The 25,779-nt window shown below is 34.3% G+C and overlaps 1 protein-coding gene and 1 pseudogene across 1 annotated transcript in view; one reads left to right on the plus strand and one right to left on the minus strand.

Annotated features, from left to right (window-relative positions):
• LOC126022053 (NKG2-A/NKG2-B type II integral membrane protein-like) overlaps positions 1–25,779 on the plus strand; it is a gene marked incomplete at its 3' end in the record, with an annotated part of 468,997 nt that overhangs the window by 14,136 nt on the left and 429,082 nt on the right. The window contains exons 5-7 of the mRNA XM_049782918.1: positions 23,039–23,126; positions 23,690–23,788; positions 24,202–24,255. Of these exons, the coding sequence (XP_049638875.1) occupies positions 23,039–23,126; positions 23,690–23,788; positions 24,202–24,255 (241 nt within the window). The remainder of the gene's footprint in view (positions 1–23,038; positions 23,127–23,689; positions 23,789–24,201; positions 24,256–25,779) is intronic.
• LOC126023258 (uncharacterized) lies at positions 13,508–13,627 on the minus strand (annotated as a pseudogene).

The following is a 25,779-nucleotide window of genomic DNA, read 5'->3' on the forward strand; positions in this document are numbered from 1 at the left end:
TTCTTTTTTTCTTTTTTTATTAATATTTTTTCTTTATTTAAACAACTTGATTACAAATATGATTGTGATTAGGTTTCAGTCATGTAAAGAACACCTCCCTTCACCAGTGCAACATTCCCACCAACATTGTCCCAAGTCTCCCTCCATCCCACCACACCCCCACCTGTACTCTAGACAGGCTTTCCAGTTCCCTCATTCATTCACATGATTATGGTAATTCTCAGTGTAGTTATTTCTACAACTGCACTCACCATTCTTTGTGGTGAGCTTCATGAAGTGAGCTGATAGTTCCAGCCCTCTGCTCATTGTCTCTGAGGATTGTTGCAAAAATGACTTTTATTTTTCTCTAAACCTATAGATGAGTGAGACTATTCTGCATCTATCTCTCTCCCTCTGACTTATTTCACTCAGCATGATAGATTCCATGCACATCCATGGATAGGAAAATTCCATGACTTCATCTCTCCTGATGGCTGCATAATATTCCATTGTGTATATGTACGACAGTTTCTTTAGCCATTTATCTGTTGAAGGGCATCTTGGTTGTTTACAGGGTCTGTCTATTGTGAATAGTGCTGCAATAAATATAGGTGTGAGGAAGGGGCTTTTGTATTGTATTCTTGTGTTCTTAGGGTATATTCCTAGGAGTGGAATAGCTGGGTCGAATGGGAGCTCAATTACCAGTCTTTGGAGAAATCTCCATATCGATTTCCATAGAGATTGGAGTAGACAGCATTCCCACTAGCTGTGGAAAGAGTTCCTTTCTGGGGTCCCCTATTTGTGACATCAGGCTTGGAAAATTCAAGAAACTATGCCAGCCCAGTGAGGCCCAACTGTGAAAAACTGTGAGTGCTACCTATGTATGTCTATCTACTGTCCTCTTGCATGAAACTCTTGGGAGTGGGCCAAAAAGAGGCTCCAGAAAACTCACACTCCCAGAGGCCATTTTCAGGGCGGGACTCCAGAACATAAAAACCAGCTAGCTTTTGCAGAAGCCGGGTCCCCTGTTTGTGACATCAGGCTGGGAAAATCCACGAAACTACGCCTGCTCAGTAGGGCCCAACTGTGAAAAACTGTGAGTGCTACCTGTGTATGTCTGTCTACTGTCCTCTTGCGTTAAACTCTTGGGAGTGGGCAGAAAAGAGGCTCCAGGAAACTCGCTCTCCCAGAGGCCATTTTCAGGGCGGGACTCCAGAACATAAAACCAGCTAGCTTTTGCAGGAGCTTCGCTTCGCTATGCGGCCATGCGCTCTTTCTAAGAAAAGAACACCATCGCAACAAGAAGAAAAAATTACATTAAGAACTGTGCTAGATCACAGAAGCAAGCATTTCTCTCCGGACAGTCTTCTCTGTTGCATGCTCGGGCCTAAGATTTGATCCACTGTGAAGCTTCATCCACGGAGGACTCCCCTCCCTTAGAGGCAAGTCAGCCCATCCAGAAAGGGTGGAGTCAGAGGAGTGTGCTGCCTGCATCATATAGGCAATGAATACCACCACAACACGGAGAAAAACCCACAATACATGTGTGACAATGAGGAAACAACACAGGCCAGCATCAGACATAGAATGAAGATTACAATTCTGATGACCAGATAATGACCAACCAACTAATCAACCTCTCAGATAAGGACTTTTGACTAGCAATATGGAAGATGCTCAAAGGACTCAAAGAAACCATGGATCGAGTTGAATAGAACACTAATAAGAACCAAGAAGATATGAAGACAGAAATAATATGTCAACTAACAGGCCTGAAAAAGTCAGTAAACGAAGAGAATGACAAAATGGATAAGCTCTGGGACAGGGTATCAGAAGCTGAGTATAGACTTGGTGCTGTGGAAGATGAGATACATAACAATTCCATACAGCAGCAGAGATTGGAAAAAAACTTAAAGTAAATGAACAAACAGGTGGAAAAATTAGTCAAGGAATGGGAACAGATGAAAATAGAAGTCTATGATAAGGTGAACAGGAACAACTTAAGAATCATTGGAGTGACAGAGACACAGGAAGAAAATTTCCAGGAAGAATCAACGGTCAAAAACATCATTAAAGAGAAACTTCCAGGGCTAAAGAATCTTTGTGATCAAATCCTGCATGCTCAAAGAGTAACAACCAAAAGAGACCCCAGAAAAACCACCCCAAGACACATCCTAGTCACAATGACAAATCCCACAGACAGAGACAGAATTCTGAAAACAGCAAGATCAAAAGGGGAAATTATGTTCAAGCAAGCATCCTTGAGATTTACAGCAGACCTGTCATCAGATACACTCAATGCCAGAAAGCAGTGGTGGGATATTGTGACAAGACTGAATGAAATGAATGCTTCACCCAGAATACTATACCCAGCAAAACTCACTTTCTGGTTTGACGGAAGAATACATGGTTTCACAGACAAAAAACAGCTCAGAAACTTTACAGACACAAAACCAGTCTTAAGAGAAAAAACTGAAAGACCTAATTTAAGACAAGACTAACCAAAAGACATACCAAATTTCGATATAAAGTTGGCATTAAATCCCAGGACAATTCTTTCTCTCAATGTCAATGGACTAAATGCACCCTCAAGAGACACAGAGTGGCTAAATAGATCAAAATACTCAATCCAACCTTCTGCTGCCTACAAGAAATGCACCTGAATAGTCAGAACAAACATAGACTCAAAATAAAAGGCTGGAGAAAAGTTATCCAAGCAAACAACACCCATAAAAAAGCTGGAGTGGCCATACTAATATCAGATAATGCAAAATTTATACTCAGGAAGGTTGTAAGGGACAAAGATGGACATTTTATGTTAATCAAGGGGCATGTAGAGCAGGAAGAAATAACTCTCCTAAACATATATTCACCGAATGAGGGGCCAGCAAAATATTTAATACAACTGTTGACAAATATGAAAAATAATATCAATAACAACACAGTAATTGTGGGGGAACTTAACATGGCTTTGTCAACACTGGATAGGTCAACCAGACTGAAACCCAACAAGAATATACTAGACCTAAGGAGAGAAATGGAAGAAAGAGGCCTAGTGGATATATATATATAGGACAATCCATCTCCAGAAACCTGGATACACATTCTTCCAAGGTTGAAGTAAGAGGATGTAGCATATCTAAACACCCCCATCACCATTGAAATTAAAATGGTAATAAAATGTCTGCCGAAAAACAAAAGCCCAGGCCCAGATGGATTCACTAATGAATTCTTTCAAACTTTCCAAGAGGAACTACTACCAATCCTGGCAAGACTCTTTCATGAAATTGAACAAATAGAAACACTTCCAAATAGCTTTTATGAAGCCAACATCACCTTGATACCTAAACCAGACAGAGACGCTACAAAAAAAGAATATTACAGACCAATATTGCTGATGAATGCCGATGGAAAGATCCTCAACAAAATCCTGGCAAATAGGATTCAATGCCTCATTAAGAAGATCATCCACTACGATCAAGTAGGTTTCATCACAGGAATGCAAGGATGGTTTAACATCCGTAAATCTATCAACATAATACACAACATCAATAACAAGAAAAATAAAAACCACATGATCATATCAATAGATGCATAGAAAGCATTTGATAAGATCCAACACCCATTCTTGATCAAAACTCTCAGCAAGATGGGAATGGAAGGAACCTTTCTCAATATAGTTAAGGCCATCTACCACAAGCCAGTGGCAAATATTATCCTCAATGGAGAAAAACTAAAAGCCTTCCCTCTAAATTCTGGCATGAGACAAGGCTGTCCTCCCACTCACCACTCCTATTCAACATAGCACAGGAATTACTTGCTATAGCGATTAGACAAGAAAAAGATATCAAGGGAATTCAGATAGGAAAGGAAGAAGTCACGCTCTTGCTGTTTCCAGATGACATGATACTCTACTTAGAAAACCCTAAAGACTCTACTGAAAAGCTTCTAGAAACAATAGACTCATATAGCAAGGTGGCAGGCTACAAAATTAACACACAAAAATCAATGGCCTTTCTATACACCAATAGTAATAAGGATGAAATTGACATTAAGAAAACAACCCCATTCACAATAGTGCCACACAAACTCAAATATCTTGGAATCAACTTGACTAAAAATGTGAAGGACTTATACAAAGAAATAAGACACACGGAAAAGGAAACGCACACCCTGCTCATGGATTGGCAGGATTAAGATAATCAAAATGGCAATACTCTCCAAGGCATTATACAGATTTAATGCTATCCCTCTAAAGATACACATGACATTCTTCAAAGAAGTGGATCAGGCACTTTTGAAATTCATTTGGAATAATAAACACCCTCGAATAGCTAAAGCAATCATTGGGAAAAAGAATATGGGAGGAATTACTTTCCCCTACTTTAAACTGTAGTACAAAGCAATAGTTATCAAAACAGCATAGTATTGGAATAAGGACAGGCCCTCAGATCAGTGGAATAGGCTTGAATACTCAGAAAATGCTCCCCAGACATACAATCACCTAATTTTTGATAAAGGAGCAGGAAATCCTAAATGGAGCAGGGAAAGCCTCTTCAACAAGTGGTGTTGGCACAATCGGATAGCCACTTGCAAAATATTGAACTTAGACCCCCAGCTAACATCATGTACTAAGGTAAAATCCAAATGGATTAAAGACCTTGATATCAGCCCCCAAACCATAAGATATATAGAACAGCACATAGGCAAAACACTCCAGGACATTACAGGCATCTTAAAGGAGGAAACTGCACTCTCCAAGCAAGTAAAAGCAGAGATTAACAGATGGGAATATATTAAGCTGAGAAGCTTCTGCACCTCAAAGGAAATAGCACCCAGGATACAAGAGCCACCCACTGAGTGGGAGAAACTATTCACCCAATATTCATCAGAATAGGGGCTAATCTCCAAAATATACAAGGCACTGACAGAACTTTACAAGAAAAACATCTAATCCCATCAAAAAATGGGGATCAGAAATGAACAGACACTTTGAAAAAGAAGAAATACAAATGGCCAAAAGACACATGAAAAAGTGCTCCACATCTCTAATCATCAGGGAGATGCAAATCAAAACAACGATGGGATACCACCTCACACCACAGAGAATGGCACACATCACAAAGAATGAGAATAATCAGTGTTGGCGGGGATATGGAGAGAAAGTAACTCTTAGCCACTGCTGGTGGGAATGCCATCTAGTTCAACCTTTATGGAAAGCGATATGGAGATTCCTCCAAAAGCTGGAAATCGAGCTCCCACTCGATCCAGCTATACCACTCCTAGGAATTATACCCTAGGAACACAAAAATACAATACAAAAACCCCTTCTTTACACCTATATTCATTGCAGCACTATTTACATAGCAAGACTCTGGAAACAACCAAGATGCCCTTCAACAGACGAATGGCTAAAGAAACTGTGGTACATATACACAATGGAATATTATGCAGCTGTCAGGAGAGATGAAGTCATGAAATTTTCCTATACATGGATGTACACGGAATCTATTATGCTGAGTGAAATAAGTCAGAGAGAGAGAAAAACGCAGAATGGTCTCACTCATCTATGGGTTTTAAGAAAAATGAAAGACATTCTTGCAATAATAATTTTCAGACACAAAAGAGAAAAGAACTAGAAGTTCCAGCTCACCTCAGGAAGCTCACCGCAAAGAGTGATGAGTTTAGTTAGAGAAATAACTACATTTTGAACTGTCCTAATAATGAGAATGTATGAGGGAAATGGAGAGCCTGTTTAGAGTACAGGCGGGGGTCAGGTGGGGAGGAGGGAGACTTGGGACATTGGTGATGGGAATGATGCACTGGTGATGGGTGGTGTTCTTTACATGACTGAAACCCAAACACAATCATGTATGTAATAAAGGTGTTTAAATAAAAAAAATTATGCTCTTTAACCTATGTTAATAAACTTTGATAATAAAAGCATAAAAAAAATTAAACTTTGATGACAAGCAGCTTCCTTAAAAATTCTGAGGTGGCTATAATAATATCAGATGATAGACTTTAGGCTTAAAATGTTATAAGGGAGAAACATGAGCATTTCTTAATAATTAATGGATATATACAAAAGAAAATTACACTAATATACATGTATGCACTCATTAAGTGTCCAGAAAAATACTTAAAACTATTGATAGTAGATTCAAAGAAACACAGCAATAGCCACATAATAGTAGTGTGAGACTTAATACCTCCCTGTTATCCTAGATCAACTTAATAAACTATATAAACAAACAAAAATTAAAATCATATTATCCTTTTGATAGATTAAAAGAAAGTATTTGACAATTCCAGCATAATTCATCTCAACAAGATGGAAATTTTTTATTAATATTTTTATTTAAACACCTTGGTTACAAACATGATTGTGGTTGGGTTTCAGTCATATAAGATGACACCCCCAGCACCAGTGCAACATTCCCACCACCAATGTCCCAAATATCCCTCCTCCCCTCCCTGACCCTACCTGTACTCTAGACAGGCTCTCTAGTTCCCTCATATATTCCCATTGGTAGGATAGTTTGCAATGTAGTTATTTCTCTAACTAAACTCATCATTCTTTGTGGTGAGGTTCATGAGGTGGGCTGTAAGTTTCAGTCCACTCTTTTTTCTCTGAAAATTGTTCATAAATGTCTTTCATTTTTCTTAAAACCCATAGATGAGTGAGACCATACTGCCTCTTTCTCTATCTCTCTGACTTATTTCACTCAGCATAACAGATTCCATGTACATCCATGTATAGGAAAATTTCATGACTTCATCTCTCCTGACGGCTGCATAATATTCCATTTTGTATATGTACCACATTTCTTTAGCCATTCATCTGTGATGGGCATCTTGGTTGTTTCCAGAGTCTTGCTATTTTAATTAAATTTTTCAATATAGTCAAGACAATTTACCACAAGTCCATGGCAAATACTCAATGGAGACAAACTTAAAGTCTTTCCTCTAAAATCTGGTACAAGACAAGGCTGCTCCCCTCACCATTCCTATTTAACATAGTACTGTAAGTACTTGCCATACCAGTAAGTCAAGAAATATATATCAAGGGTATCCAGATATGAAAGAAAGAAGTAAAGTTCTCATTGTTTGCAGATGATATGACACTATATTTAGAAAACCCTAAAGAGCAGGGCTAGAGTGATGGTACAGTGGTAGAGCAGTTGACCCAGGAATGGACCGTGGTTTGATTGTTATTCCTGCGTAGTCAGGAATAACCCCTGAGCATCACTCGGTGTGGCAAAAAAAAAAAAAAAAAAAAAAAAAAAAAAAAAAAAAACTAAAGAATCTACCAAAAGACTTGTATAGTAAATTTTCTGATTATAAAATTAACACAAATAATATATGGTTTTATAGAAATAAACGAGAAGACTAAAACATTTTAAAAATCCCATTCACAGGCCAGAGAAGTGGCGCAAGGCTTAAGGCCTTGTGTGAGCTAGCCTAGGATGAACCATGGTTCGATCCCCTGGTATCCCATATGGTTCTCCAGCCAGGAGCGATTTCTGAGCACATAGCCAGGAGTAAACCCTGAGCATCACTGGGTGTGGCCCAAAAAACAAACAAAAAATATCCCATTCACAATTATGCATGAGATAATTAAGTACCATGAAATTAACGTAACTAAAGAGATAAAATACCTATACAAAATAAACTCCAAAACACTATTTTAAAACAAAAGAGAACACAAATAAATGGAGATATATACACTGTTCATGGATTGGGAAAATTAACATAATTAAAATGGCAATAATTCTTCAAGCACTGTAAAAATTTAATTCATCTCTATAAAAATATCCATGACATTTTTCAAAGAAGTAGATTAAACACTCATGAAATTAAGTGTTTTCAGGATAAAAACTCTTATGAATAGCTAAAACAATCTTTAGAAAATAAAAGTAGGTGGGATGCAAAACTGTACCCAAATCTATATAATTCTATAAAGCAATATTCATTAAAACAGCATGGTATGGGAATATAAACAGAGCCTCAGATCAGTGGGATAGACTTGAGTATTCAGAGACTCATTCCAGACATAAAATTAGTTAATATTCGATAATCAGGCAAAAAATACAAAGTGGTCAAAGAAAAGCCTCTTAAGTAAGTGGTGTCAGATGTCTGGTTATCCACATTCATAAAAATGTAATCAGACATCCTTTTATCCTTTTAACACCATGTAAAAGGTCAAATCAAAATGGATTAAGTACCTTAATATCAAACCTGAAACTATAATGTACATAGAGGAAAATGTAGGAAAAGAGTTTATGACATTGAGAATAAAAGCATCTACAAAGTAGAAATACCAACAGCCAAGAAGTGGAAGCAAAGATATAAATTGATGAGATTACCTTAAACTGAGAAGCTTCTGCACTTCAAAGTAAACAGTGACTAGGATACAAATAGATATCCTAGGATATCCACAGAATGGGAAAAACTATTTACTCAATACCTGTGTAATAAAGATTTAATATCTAAGTATGAAAACTTAACAAGAAAAAAATAAAACATCTAGGGGCCAGAGCAGTGGCGCAAATGGTAGGGTGCCTGCCTTGCACATGCTAGCCTAGGATGAACTGTGGTTCGATCCCCCAGCATCCTACAAACAAACAAAAACAAAAACAAACATCTAAACCTATCCAAAATGGGGAGAAGTTAACACATATTTTCTCAAAGAGAAAATTGGCTAAAAGAGACCTGAAAAAAATCATCCAAATCATTAATTATCACGAAGATATATATCAAAACAATAATGAGGTAACATCTCACATACATACATACATGGCATACATCACAAAGAACAAGAATAACCAGTGCTGGTGTGGGTGTGGGGAGAAAGGGACTCTCATTTACTGCTGGTGGGAATGTCTTCTAGTCCAGACTTCTGGAATACAATATGGTTGTTCTTCAAAAAACTGAAAATTGAACTCCAAGATGATTAAGCAATACCACTACTAGGATTATGCCTTATGAACACAAAAACACAAAATATAAAATGTTCTTTGCACCCCTATGTTCATTGCAGCACTATTTACAATAGCCACATATTAGAACACAACCCAGGTGCCTGACAGCCGATGAGTGCTAAAATAAACTGTCATCCATCTACACAGTGGAATACTTTGCAGATATTGGGAAAAATGAAGTAATGAACTTAGCTTATACATAAATGGCCATGGAACTGTTATGTTGAATAAAATATGTCAGAGTGATAGGGATAAACAGAATAATCTCATTCATCTGTGAGATATAAGAAAAATAAACTGGAGCCAGAGAAATAGCATGGAGGCAAGGCACTTGCCTTGCATGCAGAAGGATGGTGGTTCGAATCCTGGCATCCCATATGGTACCTGGAGCCTGCCAGGAGCGATTTCTGAGCATAGGAGTAACCCCTAAGGAGTGCTGGGTGTGACGCCCCCCCCCCAAAAAAAAGAAAGATAAACGATGTAAAAATAAAAATAAAAGTATGGTAATAATATCCAGAAACAATATAATGAAAATAAGGAGGACCAGTCCACTGTAGGAAGTTAGCAACAAGTATGGAGAGTGCAGTTAGAGTAGCGAAGGATCTACTATGACAATGTTGGTTGGAATAAGCTTATTCTAGATAAGAACTGGGTGCTGAAGGGGAGTAAAGTGACTTGTGTTGCATCTCTTTTTTAATAGGGCAAATTACAGTCTCAAGAAAGAACAGAGAAAGAAAGAGAGAAAGAAGTAAAATGCCTGACCCAGAGGGGGACTAGGAGGGTTACTGGGAGGTTAATGTGATATTGGAGAGATAGAGAAGAAAAAATTGAAGAGAGAGGAAAGACAGGTAGGGAGAGGACTTCTAGGAGGATAAGAGAAAACTAGAACATTGGTGGTAGGATATATGTACTGGTGAAAGTTGTACATTGTATGACTGTAACTCAATCATTAACAACTTATCTGTTAATTAAAAAAAAGCCACAACTATATAACGAGAAGCCTTGTAACCACTGTGTTTAAATAAAAACAAATTTAAAAATTAAATTCAGTCATAGAAAACTTTGTAATTGTATATATCATAGTGATTCAATTAAACCATACATTTATAAATAAAAAAAATATTCCTGAAACAAATACAACTTTATTTTGTCTTTTTTAATTTAATTTTCTTTCTTTTTTTTGGTGTTTGTGTCACACCTGGTGGTGCTCAGGGGTTATTACTTTATTAAATAGATTGTTAGAATTAAATAACATTTCAGAGGTCAAATTTTTAAAGAATTGATTCTAGCTTAATAACTACAAAATGCATTGACTGTTGTTAAACTGTATTATCTGATTTATTATAATGTTTTATAACTCAAACCACCTTCACAGATATTTATAACTTGGATATTTATAAAAATTTGAGTTAGTGGTCTTGTTCCATTAGTGATATTAATCTATATTTGTAAATTATATTTTGAACACTAAATCAACTGAAATCTTTATTAGCAAAATAGTTTTAACTTTTTGGTTACAAAATATTCTGTTTCAGATAAATTTAATGTATAAAATTTATATAAAATATTTGAATTTTAAAAGATTTATCAGAATTCCACAATCATTCAAAGTAAAAGAAAATGTGGTGGTTTACATAAAGAAAGACTCTATCCTAGGTTCCATCCTATGACCTGTGCAAATACTAAGATCTCTAGTTACAGATTTTATCATCCACAACTGAGCAGAAAGTTTCCATTCACCACAAAAAGACCTGGGGGGGGTGTAAAAGAGCATGTACAGAAACTATAGTTATTCCCATGACAGTATGCTTTAAGGGCAGAGAAACCCTGTATCTCTTAGGTCAAGGGAATTACCTTTCTAATCTTCCAAATATTTACTTTGCCTATGCAAAAGAGGAGGGAATAAAAGAAAGTACATTTTTTTCTTTTTATTTCAGGTTCGTATTTATTGCTTGGTTGTTGTCTGTATTGAAGCGGTGCCTTTTTTTTTTTTTTTTGTAATGTTTTAGTAATGTTTTTCTTCCTTTTCCCCTTTCTTTTCTTAAATTGATATTTATAAATCTCTAGAACAACCCCTCCCGGATTTGTTTGTTTTTTTGCTTTTTTGTTTTTGTTTGTTTTTGTTTTGTTTTTGTTTTGTTTTTCTTCCTTTCAAACAGAACCACATAACTTGACTGAGTCATCTTGTCCTGCCTCATAAATTGAGAGGAAAAAATGGATGGTATGAAGACCAAACAGTTGTATGAACATTGAGTAGAAATAAAAGAAATTAAAAAAGATCAATCTTAAACACCAAATCCAAAGCCAACTACAACAAAACCAATATCCATTCTACAACAAGCTAAACACAGAGGGGACCAATTATACTAGCAGCCTGGAGGCCATGGTGGGGGATATGGGATACATGCTGGGAACAGGGGTGGAGGGAGGACAACACTGGTGGTGGGAATGCCCTGGGTTCAATGCTGCTATGTAACTAAAGTATTACTGTGAATTATTGTAAATCACTTTGGTCACAATAAAAATTATCAACAAAAAAGTGAGTATTTACCATTTCATATAAAAAATAGAAAATGTGGTGTTTCAGAGAGATAATACAGGAGGTAAGGCATACAGCAGACCTGAGGTCAAATCCCTAACACATATCACTCACATAATATCCACAGAGCATGGCCAGAAGTGATACCTAAGCAAAGATCAGAAAAACTCCAAAGCACTTGTTCCAACTCCTGCACCAACTAAATAATGTTGCAAATGAAACATTGTTTGATAAGAAGTCACTTTAGGGGCCGGGCGGTGGCGCAAGAGGTAAGGTGCCTGCCTTGCCTGCGCTAGCCTTGGACGGACCACAGTTCGATCCCCGGTGTCCCATATGGTCCCCCAAGCCAGGAGCAACTTCTGAGCGCATAGCCAGGAGTAACCCCTGAGCGTTACCGGGTGTGGCCCAAAAACCAAAAAAAAACAAAAACAAAAACAAACAAACAAAAAAAAGAAGTCACTTTAGCCCATATTTAATGTTAATATTTTTTCCAATTTCATTCACTCAATCTTAAAACATTAGATGTTCGATTGTTTTGTCCTAAAATGTGTTGTATTAATATTTCCTAAGTAGCATCTCTCTTTTTCTTGTGGTTTTAAAATTTTTCTGTGAAAATCATTTTAAGTTTTTGTTTTGGGTCACACCTAGTGACACTCAGGGGTTACTCCTGGCTATGTGCTCAGAAATTGCTCCTGGCTTGCTGGATCATATGGGATGCCAAGGATTGAACCCAGGTCCATCCTGAGTCAGCTTCTTGCAAGGCAAATGCCCTATAGCTGTGCTATTGCTCCTGTACTGATAATTTTAATTTAAATTTAATAAGTTTAAACTAATAAGAACCTTATTATTAATGTACTAATTATTACTAATAATTTTTGTATTATTTTTCCTCAAACCAAAAATAATGCATCAGACATAGAATTTAAAAGCTATTTTATCATAAAACCCTTAAAATGTATTATCTTTAAAGTTCTATGGAAATTAGAACCAGATTTTACATTGTGCACAATCTTTTGTTATTACCCAGGTCTAATGAAACTGACACAACCCACTTTGACCAGGCTAGAGATCTTGGCATCTTAGACATCTTGTCTTCAAATTCAGTAGGTACAGTATTGAAAGTGCACATTCACTGACAATCCCAACTATAGAAGTGAGCAATCAAAGGGTAACCTCTGCAAGAACTAAACCTAGTTAAGAATTTGAGAGGCAACAAAAGAATCCTGAGGACTCCAAATGGTCTGTTGCTATAAAGGAGCAGGACTTAATCTATGCTGAGTTAAATATACAAAATGTTTCTCAGGATCCTCGAGGTATTGACAAGCACTAGCACTATAAAGGTAATGCATTTTATAAACACTATGAAATAATTGTTCTAGTATATGCACAACAGTGGAATAAAGTAGGAAAGAAGATGTTATGTGTACCATTAATAAGAGTCAGATCTTGAAGTTGAGTTATGACATTTGGCATAAAATTTTAGGAATAAATTTATTCAAATATTGTAATTTGTAGTTGTTGACTATAAATGTATTGGATTTAAATGCATTGGATGCTCTTTTAGGGAGAATGGTAGAATGGTAGATCCATGTTCATGTCTGCTAATCTCTACGTGAGAGTTGTTTTGTATGCTAACCTCTAAACATTTTCCTCCTGTAAGATTCCCTTCACTACTATAGAAGTTCATTATTGGCTTCTTGGATGCCTCACCTTGTTTTGATGGCAGTGATGATCATTGTCGTTTCTTTTGGAAAGATTATAAGGAGACGTCTCACTTCATTAATTGTGACTTTATATTTTATAATATGAATAGGTGAAATTCTCATTTAATGTCTTGGAAAATGTCTAATGATTATTTTACATATATTTAAAATATCAACATACTAATGTAGAAATTGCTGGGTTGAACATTTTATAAATTAATACTGATTATTAATTGGAGTAATCTTAAGAGATATATTAGGTCTCAGGATTTTTAAAATATTCTCTTTAATGGTCATTATTTTTTTGTCCCCCAATTCACAATACACACCAGGCAAAGGGCCTGTATTGAGGTGTATATGGGGTACATTTACTGTACCTCCTCTTTCTATAATTTAATGGTCATTATTTTATTTAATAAATTAATTTCTTTTCTGACAATCTTCATCTTTAGCAATGTATGATTATAGCAGAAAATTTCTATAAAGAAATTAAAATATTTATTTTTAAACCAATATTAAAATTTATAATCATTTAATTTTTCTAGATGCTGGATGCAGAAAATAAAAATTCACATGTGAGAACAATGACAAAAGAAATATATTTTTTATTTTTTTATTATTAGTACCTTTTTTATATTTCACCTTAAATACAGAAAAATATAAATAGGGCTATACAGTTGACTGAGACATTTAGAGTTTAGTGAGTACCCTTAGCTTGATCGTCATAGTCCCTGCGTAGTGCCAGTAATAACCCCACTTCATCAAACAGTATGGAGAGTAGTCACTCAGCTCTGTGTATTTTCTTTACATGGTTTCATAAGTTAGGGAATAAGAATTCTGTATATGTAAAGTGTGTTATGCTTTATATGTACTACCATGTGAAGCACATAGATATATATATCATTATGCATTTATGCAGTCTTATCTTTTTTTTGTTATTTTTTTTTTTTAGTTTTTGGGGCACACCCGTTTGACGCTCAGGGGTTATTCCTGGCTATGCGCTCAGAAATCGCCCCTGGCTTAGGGGGGACCATATGGGACACCGGAGGATTGAACCGTGGTCTGTCCTACGCTAGCGCTTGCAAGGCAGACACCTTACCTCTAGCGCCACCTTCCCGGCCCCTATGCAGTCTTATCTTAATTAAAAATCAAAAAATGTTTTATTACTACTCTTAATTTTCTTCAGCATATCATTGTCAACAATGTCCAAGGAGTAGTCATATTTTCCAATTTCTACTTCTACTTTAATAAAGAAAAAACATGAAATTAGTTTGTACCTGTGCATCTAAAAAATCTAAACAATTTTATATAGATAATAATGAAGAAATTTTCATGCTATATATATTTAATTGAATGATATTTAATCAATACTTTTAAAGAGCACATTAATATTTTATACATTATTGTTAACTTAAGTTTAAAATCACATGTTTAACTCCAGCTGTTTACATTTTTATATCATGAAAACTTGCACATTTTCAACTTTTTATATTAATAATTTTTATTTTGACTAAAGTGGATTACAAATCATTCAGGTACATAGTGACATTGAATTAGGACCATTACAACCACCAATGTTGTCCTCCCTCCACCCCTGTTCCCAGCATGTGTCCCAATTCGCCTTTCCTTTGCCCCCAGGGCTGCTCCTGTAAGTGGTCCCTTCTGTGTCTACCCTATTGTAGATTGGGTATCATTTCACTTTTTGCTTAATTTCTTTCATAGGAAAATTGCCTTTGTCCTGGTTGTCTTTAAAGCAGTGCTCTGGGTAATGTAATGGTGCATGGTGCCAAGGATTCAGCTAAGGGCCATGTGTCTTCTCAGCTTCTTTCTTTTAGTGACACTTACACTGTCTTCTTACACCAAATAAGTCTTGTCATCAATTTTTTTTTGGTACAAGTAATGATACATGGTGCCAAAAGTTCAGCTAAGGGCCATGATTCTTTCTTTTCAGCTTCTTTCTTTCAGTGAAACACTGTCTTCTTACACCAAAATAAGTCTTGTCATTTATTTTTTTTATCAATGCAACCAAGCATTGTATTATAAAGTGAAAAAAAAATAAGTAATTGCAAATAAAATGATACAATAAATCCTTCCAAATCTGGTATATTCTCTTTGCCTTCTCTATTTACTGAAACAGTACTCTGAATTTAAATTATAAAATTAGTTAATGAATTTTGAACTTTATATACAAGAACAGATTATTATGTGTTTGTGTTCACTCTTATGATATGTTGTAGTTCATTATTATTTTTATATTGTTTGTAGTTTTTAAATTTTAACTGTTCTATTAGATGTATATGATATTTACTATATCATATATAGTAAATATATGTAATATATGTATGTATGTAATATATGTATGCTTATATATGTAATTAATAAATATTTTATTTAAATTTTTTATTTATTATGATGTTATATATTATGTAGCATAATGTTCTATTATGTAAAACCTACCATGTTTCTGATTAATGTGAGAATTTAACATAAAGTAAATACATATACTGTGATACATTTATCAATTATCTTTCTGAATATGTTCTCTGTAAATATTTTAGCTGAGTGTATCATGTGTAATTTTTTTCTGTTAAAAAAATCCAAAGTGGGGGCTGGAGAGATAGCATAGTGGTAGGGCATTTGCCTTGAAAGTGCCTGACCCAGGACAAATCGTGGTTTGAATCCCGGAATCCCATATGGTCCCCTGAGCCTGCCAGGAGAGATTTCTGAGCATAGAGCCAGGAGTAACCCCTTAATGCTACAGGTTGTGACCCACAAACAAACAAAAAATATCTAAAGTATATTGCTGTAAAAATAAACTTCATCAAATCCCTTACAGAAATTTCTTTAGATACTCTACGAAATATCTATCTCAAAATAATTTACCCTTATAAATATATCTCTATGATATATAGTCTATACTCAATTTTAGCATTTTTGAAATGTTTATGTCTATGGTGCTCATAGAAGACTTACTGAATTGGGAATCAAATCAAGGCTCTTTCAGTCAAATACTTGTCTGATTGTCTGCCTTTGCTCAGTTTTGCATTTTACTCAAGGTATATTATCTATTTCGATGGATTTATATTGAGATTTCAAACGCATATCAACACTGCATTACTAAAATAAATATATAGTTGTCAGAAACAAACTCTACATCAGGGCTGGAGTGATAGCACAGCGGTAGGGCATTTGTCTTGCACGGACCTGGTTCAATCCCCAGCATCCGCTATGGTCTCCCAAGACAGGAGTGACTTCTGAGTGAATATGTCCTTTGACATATGGAAATATTTTTAGTTTGAGTATGTTTGTCTCTTTTTTTCTTTTGTTATTCATGTTTTGATGTCTTATCTGGGACAATATTGCCTAACATGGTGTCAATAATCTCCTCTCCCAATATTTTCTTCAGGAAGTTTTATAGCTTCAGATTATATTTTTAAGTATTTAATCCCTTATGGTTCAAATTTGTATAATATTATGCTTTAGTGTTAAAATTTCAAAATTCTTTTTAGTATGTGGAGAAACTGTTTTGCTACCCCATACTGTATTCATTTTTTCCTCACTACACATCTTGGAGCTCTCATCAAAAATAATTACCCAGTAAAAAATTTTATGTCTGATTGACTGGTTAATTTTTAGTTTTCATGGGAGAATATGGTCTAAGGCTTCATAAACCTACATCTTGCTAATTGATCTTCATATACCCTACCAGTTTTCTCAATATTATCTACATTATCATTTTCTTTAATGGTTAGCTTTGTAATTATTATGTTATATGTATAAATTTTAGTGTGCTGATTCATTAATAGTCTTCTAAGACTAGATTTATAAATATTAATAAACAAAATAAATTATTCATTCATTATATCAGAGTTTATTTACCTATTTTTTCCATGTTTATTCTTCTCATGTATATGTTTAAACCTAAATTGCCTTTCCTTATAGTACAGTCTCTGTAAATTTTCTATCTTTTTTTGAAAATTTTCTATCTTATCTAATATTCTATATCTAATTTTCTATCTTATCTAATATCTAATATTCTATCTTATTTAATAAAACACTTTATAATTAATAATTATAATTAATAATTATATAATATATAGCTTGAAGATTGTAACTCAAATTAGAAGAGTTAATTTGGTGGCTTTTTTTAGACAATATATTTTACTCAGATTTTCCAATTTAATTTTACTATTGATATATTCTATTTCTTTGTTTCCTTGTTTGTTTGTTTGTTTTTTACAGTTCTAGGATTTATATTTCATCACTGTTGGCGTAATGAGTCTTCTGTGGTTAGTGGACTTGGTTTTTGCTCAGATCCTAGGTCAGAGCCTAGGCTATAGTTTTACAGCATGGTTCCAGATGTTCTGCTCAGTTGCAGTTGTCAAAGTCAGACCTCTGGGATTAGAGATCATGGTTTTTGTGCTAATCTGAAGCTGAGGCCTAGTCAAGGAAATTACTCATTGGTCCCTTGCTAGGTTCTGTCCAGTTTGTGTTTCTCAAGGTCAGTCTTCTGTAAATAGCAATTTGGTTTTTGCTTAGTCTGGATTGTCTAGTCTTTTGTTTCAAGATTTTTTAAGATAGAAAAACAATTTTCTAGAAGCATTTGCACATGGACAAACAAATAAAAATCGCAAGTCCAGCGAGTCTTTTATTTTGCATGTGTCATCAGGTGAATTCTTTTAAAAACCCTGTTAGTGTAATTATTTCCTGATATTAGTATATCAACAATTTTCTCTCTTGAATCTTTCTTTGAACCTTCAGAGAGAAGTCCATAAAGACCATAGATGCTATTGTTTATTAGTAAGACTGTCTCTCACTGGAGAATACATGGCCATCAATTCAACAGAAGACTACCAAATAGCTTCTAGAAACAATAGACTCAAATAGCAAGGTGGCAGGCTACAAAATTAACACACAAAAATCAATGTTTTTTTTATACACCAATAATAATAGGGAAGAAATGGACATTAAGAAAACAACCCCATTCACAATAGTGCCACACAAACTCAAATATCTTGGAGTCAATTTGACTAAAGATGTGAAGGACCTATACAAAGAAAACTATAAAACTCTGCTCCAAGAAATAAAAGAGGACACACGGAAATTGAAACACGTACCCTGCAAACGAGTTGGCAGAATTAACATCATTAAAATGGCAACTGACCAAAGCATTGTACAGATTTAATGCAATCCCTCTAAAGATACCCATGACATTCTTCAAATAAGTGGATCAAAGACTTTTGAAATTCATTTGGCACAATAAACACCCTCAAATAGCTAAAGCAATCATTGGTAAAAACAATATGGGAGGCATTATTTTCCCCAACTTTAAACTGTAGTACAAAGCAATATTTATCAAAACAGTATGGTATTGGAATGAAAACAGACCCTCAGATCAGTGGAATAGGCTTGAATACTCAGAGAATGTTCCCCAGACATACAATCACCTAAGCTTTGATTAAAGGAGCAAGAAATCTTAAATGAAGCAAAGAAAGCCTCTTCAACAAGTGGTGTTGGCACAACTGGTTAGCCACTTGCAAAAGAAAGCAAATTTAGACCCCCTAGCTAACATCATGTACGAAGGTAAAATCCAAATAGATTAAAGACCTCGATATCAGACCTGATACCATAAGGTATATAGAACAACACGTAGGTAAAACACTCCATGACATTGAGACTAAAGGCATCTTCAAAGAGGAAACTGCACTCTCCAAACAAGTGAAAGCAGAGATTAACAGATGGGAATATATTAAGCTGAGAAGCTTCTGCATCTCGAAGGAAATAATGCCCAGGATATAACAGCCATCCACTGAGTGGGAGAAACTATTCACCGAATACCCATCTGATAAGGGGCTAATCTCCGAAATATACAAGGCACTGAAAGGACTTTACAAGAAAAAAATATCTAATCCCATCAAAAAATGGGGAGAAGAAATGGACAGACATTTTGATAAAGAAGAAATACAAATGGCCAAAAGACACATGAAAAAATGCTCCACATCACTAATCATTAGGGAGATGCCTGGGTTATTTTCCAATTGTCAATTGTAAGCTTGTAATGTGTGTGTGTGTGTGTGTGTGTGTGTGTGTGTGTGTGTGTGTGTGTGTGTGTGTGTGTGTGTGTGTATGTGTGTGTGTTAGGTTGGGGTTCAATTGCTAAAAGATGTGCAAGTGGCAAGATAGTGATCTGCTTTGCTTCTTTGGCTCTATCCTTTGTGGGCAGAGACAATCAATCTTTCCACCAAATCCTGAAGTGAAAATTTTTGTTGTTTTTGTTTTTGTCTCCTCCCTTAGACGTGTAATTTCCTACTTCCATGCTCTGTTGTATACTAGGGCTCTCTCCACCTTCGGGGAAGCCCACACTGTTTTGATTTCATTACTCTCTCTGTCTCTCTGTCTCTCTCTCTCACTCTCTCGCTCTCTCACTCACTCTCTCTCTTTCTCTTTCACTCTCATTTCTATCCTTCCTAACTCCATTTTTTTTGTTTTTGTTTTTGTTTTTGTTTTTGGGCCACACCCTGTGACGCTCAGGGGTTACTCCTGGCTATGCGCTCAGAAGTTGCTCCTGGCTTCTTGGGGGACCATATGGGATGCCGGGGGATCGAACCGCGGTCCGTCCTAGGCTAGCGCAGGCAAGGCAGGCACCTTACCTCCAGCGCCACCGCCCGGCCCCCTCCTAACTCCATTTTTAGTATCCTTAAATAAAGCCTGTTTTTCCTTTATATAAAAAAAGCATCATTAAGGGGCCGGAGAGATAGCATGGAGGTAAGTTGTTTGCCTTGCATGCAGAAAGAAGGATGATGGTTCGAATCCCAGCATCCCATGTGGTCCCCCACAAGTCTGCAGGAGTAATTTCTGAGCTTAGAGCCAGGAGGAACTGCTGAGCGCTGCCTAATGTGACCTAAAAACCAAAATATTAAAAGGGCACCATTAATAAACATGAACATTATTTGGCTTATGGATGGATGAATTGAATCAGTCATAAATATCTATGTAATTAAAAACCCACAAAATTCATAGCTGTATCTTAATCTGCACTAATTGTAAAGCTTTTCATTCAATCAATAAATCGTATTTCACTTATAACTGATTAAACATATAATAGATAATAATAATAATAAGGCATTTTTTGAAGCAAGTCAGGGAATTCATCCTCCTTCTCCCGCCCTTTACTCTCCTATTTCCAGGAGATCTGGCAACTAAAAACACTCCCCACAAGAGCAACAGTATCAGTAATAGTGCTTTTAATTCATTTTAGTTTTTTTTAAATTCCTTTTAGTTTTAATAGTGCTTTGAATTCTTAGACATTTTCACTTATTTGATACTATTATCCCCATAGAAACTCACCAAATTAAATTTGTATTTATCACCAAATTAAATGTGTATCTGAGGTCACTTAATGTTTGAAAAAAATGAAATGAGAGAATAGTCAGCTAGCAACAAGGACTGAGTAAACTTTCCGCCAATGATTTAATGTCCTCATTGAAGATACAATAATTTTCACATATTTGCCTGTCGCTATACTTTGCAAAGTTTTTTTTCTTTCTTTTCTTTACTTTTCTTTTCTTTCTCTATCCTTTTTAAACAAAACTTTTCTCGGGGCCAGAGAGATAGCATGGAGGTAAGGCCTTTGCCTTGCATGCAAAAGGATGGAGGTTGGAACCCCATATGGTCTCCTAAGCCTGCCAGGAGCTATTTCTGAGCAAAGAGCCAGGAATAACCCCTGAGCACTGCTGGCTGTGACATAAATAAACAAACATAAACAAACAAACAAACAAACAAAAAATAACTTTGCTCTCAGTTATCTGAAAACAAGCATATTTTGATGGATTATATCAATATAATATATATAATATATCTTTAAATAAAGAAAAGAATAATAATTAGTAATATTCAGTCTATTGTAAATGGGATTATGATTTTTGAGATATTAGAGAAAAACTGACACATGACAGTATGAGGGTAAAGTTATAAAAAAAACCAAAATTTAGCAATTGAGATTTGAACACCAATATTATTTCTAATAGAATCTAAGTCTTTAGTATTTATTACTGAGATACAAGCAGTTTTTTATTTTATTTATTTTTTTGTGTGTGTGTTTTTGGGGGGTCACAACCGGCAGCGCTCAGGGGTTATTCCTGGTTCTATGCTCAGAAAACGCCCCAGACAGGCTCGGGGAACCATATGGGATGCCAGGATTCAAACCACCATCCTTCTGCATGCAAGGCAAACACTTTATCTCCATGCTATCTCTCCAGCCCTGATACAAGCAGTTTAAGAGCAAAGGTTAATCAAAACGTATGTACCTTGATATTTTTTCTTAAAAAAAAAATTACTGAGACACATTTTCAAATGTACAATCTCAATGGCAAAATAGAAGCTAGAATCTCTTATTGTTGAGGTCTGTTACTGTCTTTAAAATGCATACATCAGTTTCCTGTTGAAATTTTATGTGACACTTCAATAAGTTACCTTGTTTTATTGACTCTTGCTTTCCATTCTGAGCATTCACAGCCAGTCTGTCCAGACCACAGTTAGAGTTTATCTTTTCACAATGTAATCTTGTTTCTGCATACAGAGGGATACTACACAGTCTGGTCAACAGAATGTATTTGCTGCTGCTCTTCTTTCTGTCCATGGGATACTATGAAAGCTAGACATGGAACACATGAGGTACAATTAATGAGGAATCACATAGAACATTTTTATCTTTGTAGATTAATTCAGGGTGGGAAAGAATCATTAAAATACAAATGTATGGAAAAATTTCTTAATAATTTTATTTTTTGATTGTAAAAATTAGTCAACTGCATATTTATATGCATATTTCACCTTGTAAATCTATGCAGTACACCCTAAATTTTCATGAATATAGCAGTAAGCTGCTTATTTTGTATTTGTAGTTAATTTGGCTACAGTTCTATGTACTCTGTTCTAGTCAAGCTTTAAAATATGTTGCAAAAATAAATTTACCAAAACATAAAATTTAAATGTAATTACCCCTACACTCACTCAGGATAAATTTATTGTTTTAATTTTCAATAAATACAATCACGTTTAAGTAAAGATAATTTTAAATAAAATGAAAGTTTTTTTAGATATTGAGCTAAGCATGTCTAACATATATAACACATTATAAACTCCTCATATATCAATGCATAATACTATGAAATTTGATCATTACTAGTCAAAATATGAATTGTCCTAAAATAACAATAAACTGTAATAGATTAACCCTTATATGCCATATTGAGTGTTGAATATTTTACATTGAACTTATATATATATATACATATATACACATTTTATTCCTGTTTTAGACATATAGAAAAATGGGTAGTCTTTTAAACATTTTAAAGGTCAAAGGCTCTAAGTATCAAAGCTTAATTAAGTAAATTAACTAATTATGTTATTTTTACTATGTTTAAATTGTTAATTAAGGTTACAAGTTATGTCAACTAATAGTATTTTTCAAAAATTTAATGAACAAATTTTCATTAATAATCTCCATAAAGCTAAGGGATTTATTTATTTGCCATTAAATAAATAAGTTGTTGGTTCCTTATGTAGAATAATTTTCTTTTGTTAACTTTTATGAATATTATCTCTTATATTTTGCCTTTTGTGTGTACAATGAATAATATGTCAAATCAGGATATAGTGAAAAAATTTTTGTAACACATATTTAATTGTCTTAGAAAATTGAAACTAGGCTTTAAGTTGTTTGGCTGTAAAATACTACTTTCTCAAGTCACTCCACCCACTTAGACTCTGCTAGAAATCTTTACCAGAGCATTTATTATCTTCTTACCTGTCATCATTGTCGAGCACAGTCCAGAACCTATGCAGCTGCAGAGATGAAAAACCGAAGAGAAAACAACCCACAATTGAATTCTGACTCAAGAAGACATTTAATAAAAAGTAAGAGCACTAATAACTCAAATTCATTTACAAAATAGCAAATAAATCTGAAGATAAACTTTTAAAATATTTCATTATCTATACTTACTTATATAAGAATAAACTAAATGTAGATTGGGAATTTTGAATTTGTATTAATATAAAAATACAGAACATTCGAGATCATTTCTACATTATATATTTATTTATATATTTTTATAGTATTTACATATAATGGACTCATAAATACTAGAATGCATAACTGGGTGTAGAAGTGCAAGACAATATAAAGATTAAGAGGTACTTTTAATTTATTGTAACCAAAATTTGAAGTTGAACTATAGTCTTTTAATATGATAACTGAGGACATATTTTACTCAGGTATTGTAATATAATGTCTTGAATAAAAATAAAATAGCTTTGGTAAACCTATATACTGAAAATGTAGTGGTATTTTCTAAAGTTAAAATCTTATAAAAATGTTTGAAATTTAATGTTAACTGTTGTTCTTGTGAGTTCTTTTGAAATAGTCATATGATTGTCCAGATTTCTCTTTCTTTGGTGTTTCCATTTCTCTTCTGCAGATTTACCGTTACCTCCAGGGCAGCTGCTGGCTGAGATCCTGGGAATTACCTGCTTGGTCTTGATGTCTACTGTAGCAAAAACTATAATCCTTACTTCCTGTAAGAATATTTTAAAGGGGTATGGAAAATGATTTAATGTTCTAGAGAACATCGGGTGTGCTGAAATAAATTAATAAAAACATACTTGTTAGATTTTAAGGAACTTTTCATTTTAATAATAGGTTCCTCTATACATTAACAATACCATAAATAGTAATGTTAATAATAAAAAATTTATATAGATTAGATTAGTTAGATCATGGGATGATTATTTTAAATGTCCTTTATTAAACTACCATAAATTTGTAAACACATGAGTGTATCATTACAAGTTGTCGTTACATTAAAATTATTCCAGTGAATAATTCAACGGAAATTTATATGCATTCACTAATTTTATAAATAGAAGAAGTGCTTAAAAGATTAAAATATGTTATTGATAAATGCATTTTTGGATTCATTTTATCTTTTAGATTATGAAATACAGGAATCAAATAATACATCTCTGTCAAACTGGACCCAGAAAGGTACAAAAGTTTGTGATGTTATAAGTAAGGTTTATATTTTGTCACTATGTCATGTTTGGTATAGCGTTAAGTAGGGTCAGGAATAGTACTGTAAAGGTTGGATTTCATACTTTGAATCTGTGAATCCATGTTACATGTTCAGCATCATAATGTTCCTGAGAATTGTAAAAAAGCAGTCCCCAAGCATTGCCAAAGAGAGTAACATTGTGTGCTACCAAGAGTGTTCCAATTCAAAATTCTATCATTTTCTTTTTTAATTCAGGAAAAGAACTATAAAATTAAGTAAAATAAGGCCAATAAATGTAGAGTGTATTTTTGGCAATAATAAGAACCTGCATCAATTAAAAATCACCCTATTTATTGTTGAGAACAGGTTCAATAAAACTTTGGCAAATTATATATTATATTATAGTAAGTCTAAAATGTAGATTAGTCCACTCCTTTTAAGGATATATAGAAAGTGGGCTTTTTTGTTTGTACTATATCTTGATATGGATATGTTGATTAGGCAAGAGAAGTTGACCCTTTTCTGTGGTTAGTTTTATGAATGTGTTGTGTTTTGATAGTATCGCTCTGTGAATTACACAGACATTTGTCTACTATTGTTTATGCTTAAACAAAAATTAATTTTAATTTAAAAATACTATAGGTTTTAACTTTTAACTCATTGGTTTTTTGCAGCATATCAATGTATAAAATGTCCAAATGAATGGTTAATACATTCCAATAGCTGTTACTATATTAGCAGTGAAAAAAAGACCTAGAATGAGAGTTTAATAGACTGTGTTTCTAAGAATTCTAAGCTTCTTTATATAGATAATAAAGAAGAAATGTTAAGATATCTTATAACAATCATTTTTGAAGAGGGAAGCACCTCATACTTAAGGCTTACTATAAGACTTAAACTTACTGTAGGCTGTGTAAAAGGGCTCACTCTTGGCAATTGTTGACTATGCCTTGCCAGGAAACAAATTAGTTTCAGCAATATTCATAGCAAATGCTCTATACCCCTTTCCTCTCTCTCAGGTATCATATATAATTTTAAATTATTTTTCTTTCAGAAATAGAGCATTTTTGGGTTTGAGAACTAGTACAGAAGTTAAATGCTCTTTCCTTGAAAGTAGAAAACATTGTTTTTAATCCCTGCACAACAATGATATTCACAGCTCACCTGAAGTGATCCCCAAGTAGCCTGTATCACACAGAGGTGACTAAAAGAATTTTTTTTTCATATTCTAGTACCTTGATTCAAAACATATCTCTGTCAAGATTTAAATATTATAAGCTCTGATAATTATATAAAATACCATTATAATTATATGCTTTATTCTAATAGCTATAGATTGAACATAGCTTATTTCTCTGAGTATAATAGATTCCATTTACATCCATGTATAGCAAAATTTTATGATTTCATTTTTTGCTGAAGTCTGCATAGTATTCCATTGTGTACCATGGTTTCTTTAGCCACACAACTATTGATTCAACAGAAGGTACGTGTATCTCTCCCTTTTCTGTGCATTA

This window comes from Suncus etruscus, chromosome 11 (genome assembly GCF_024139225.1).
Source record: "Suncus etruscus isolate mSunEtr1 chromosome 11, mSunEtr1.pri.cur, whole genome shotgun sequence".
Classification (NCBI taxonomy): Eukaryota; Metazoa; Chordata; class Mammalia; order Eulipotyphla; family Soricidae; genus Suncus; species Suncus etruscus.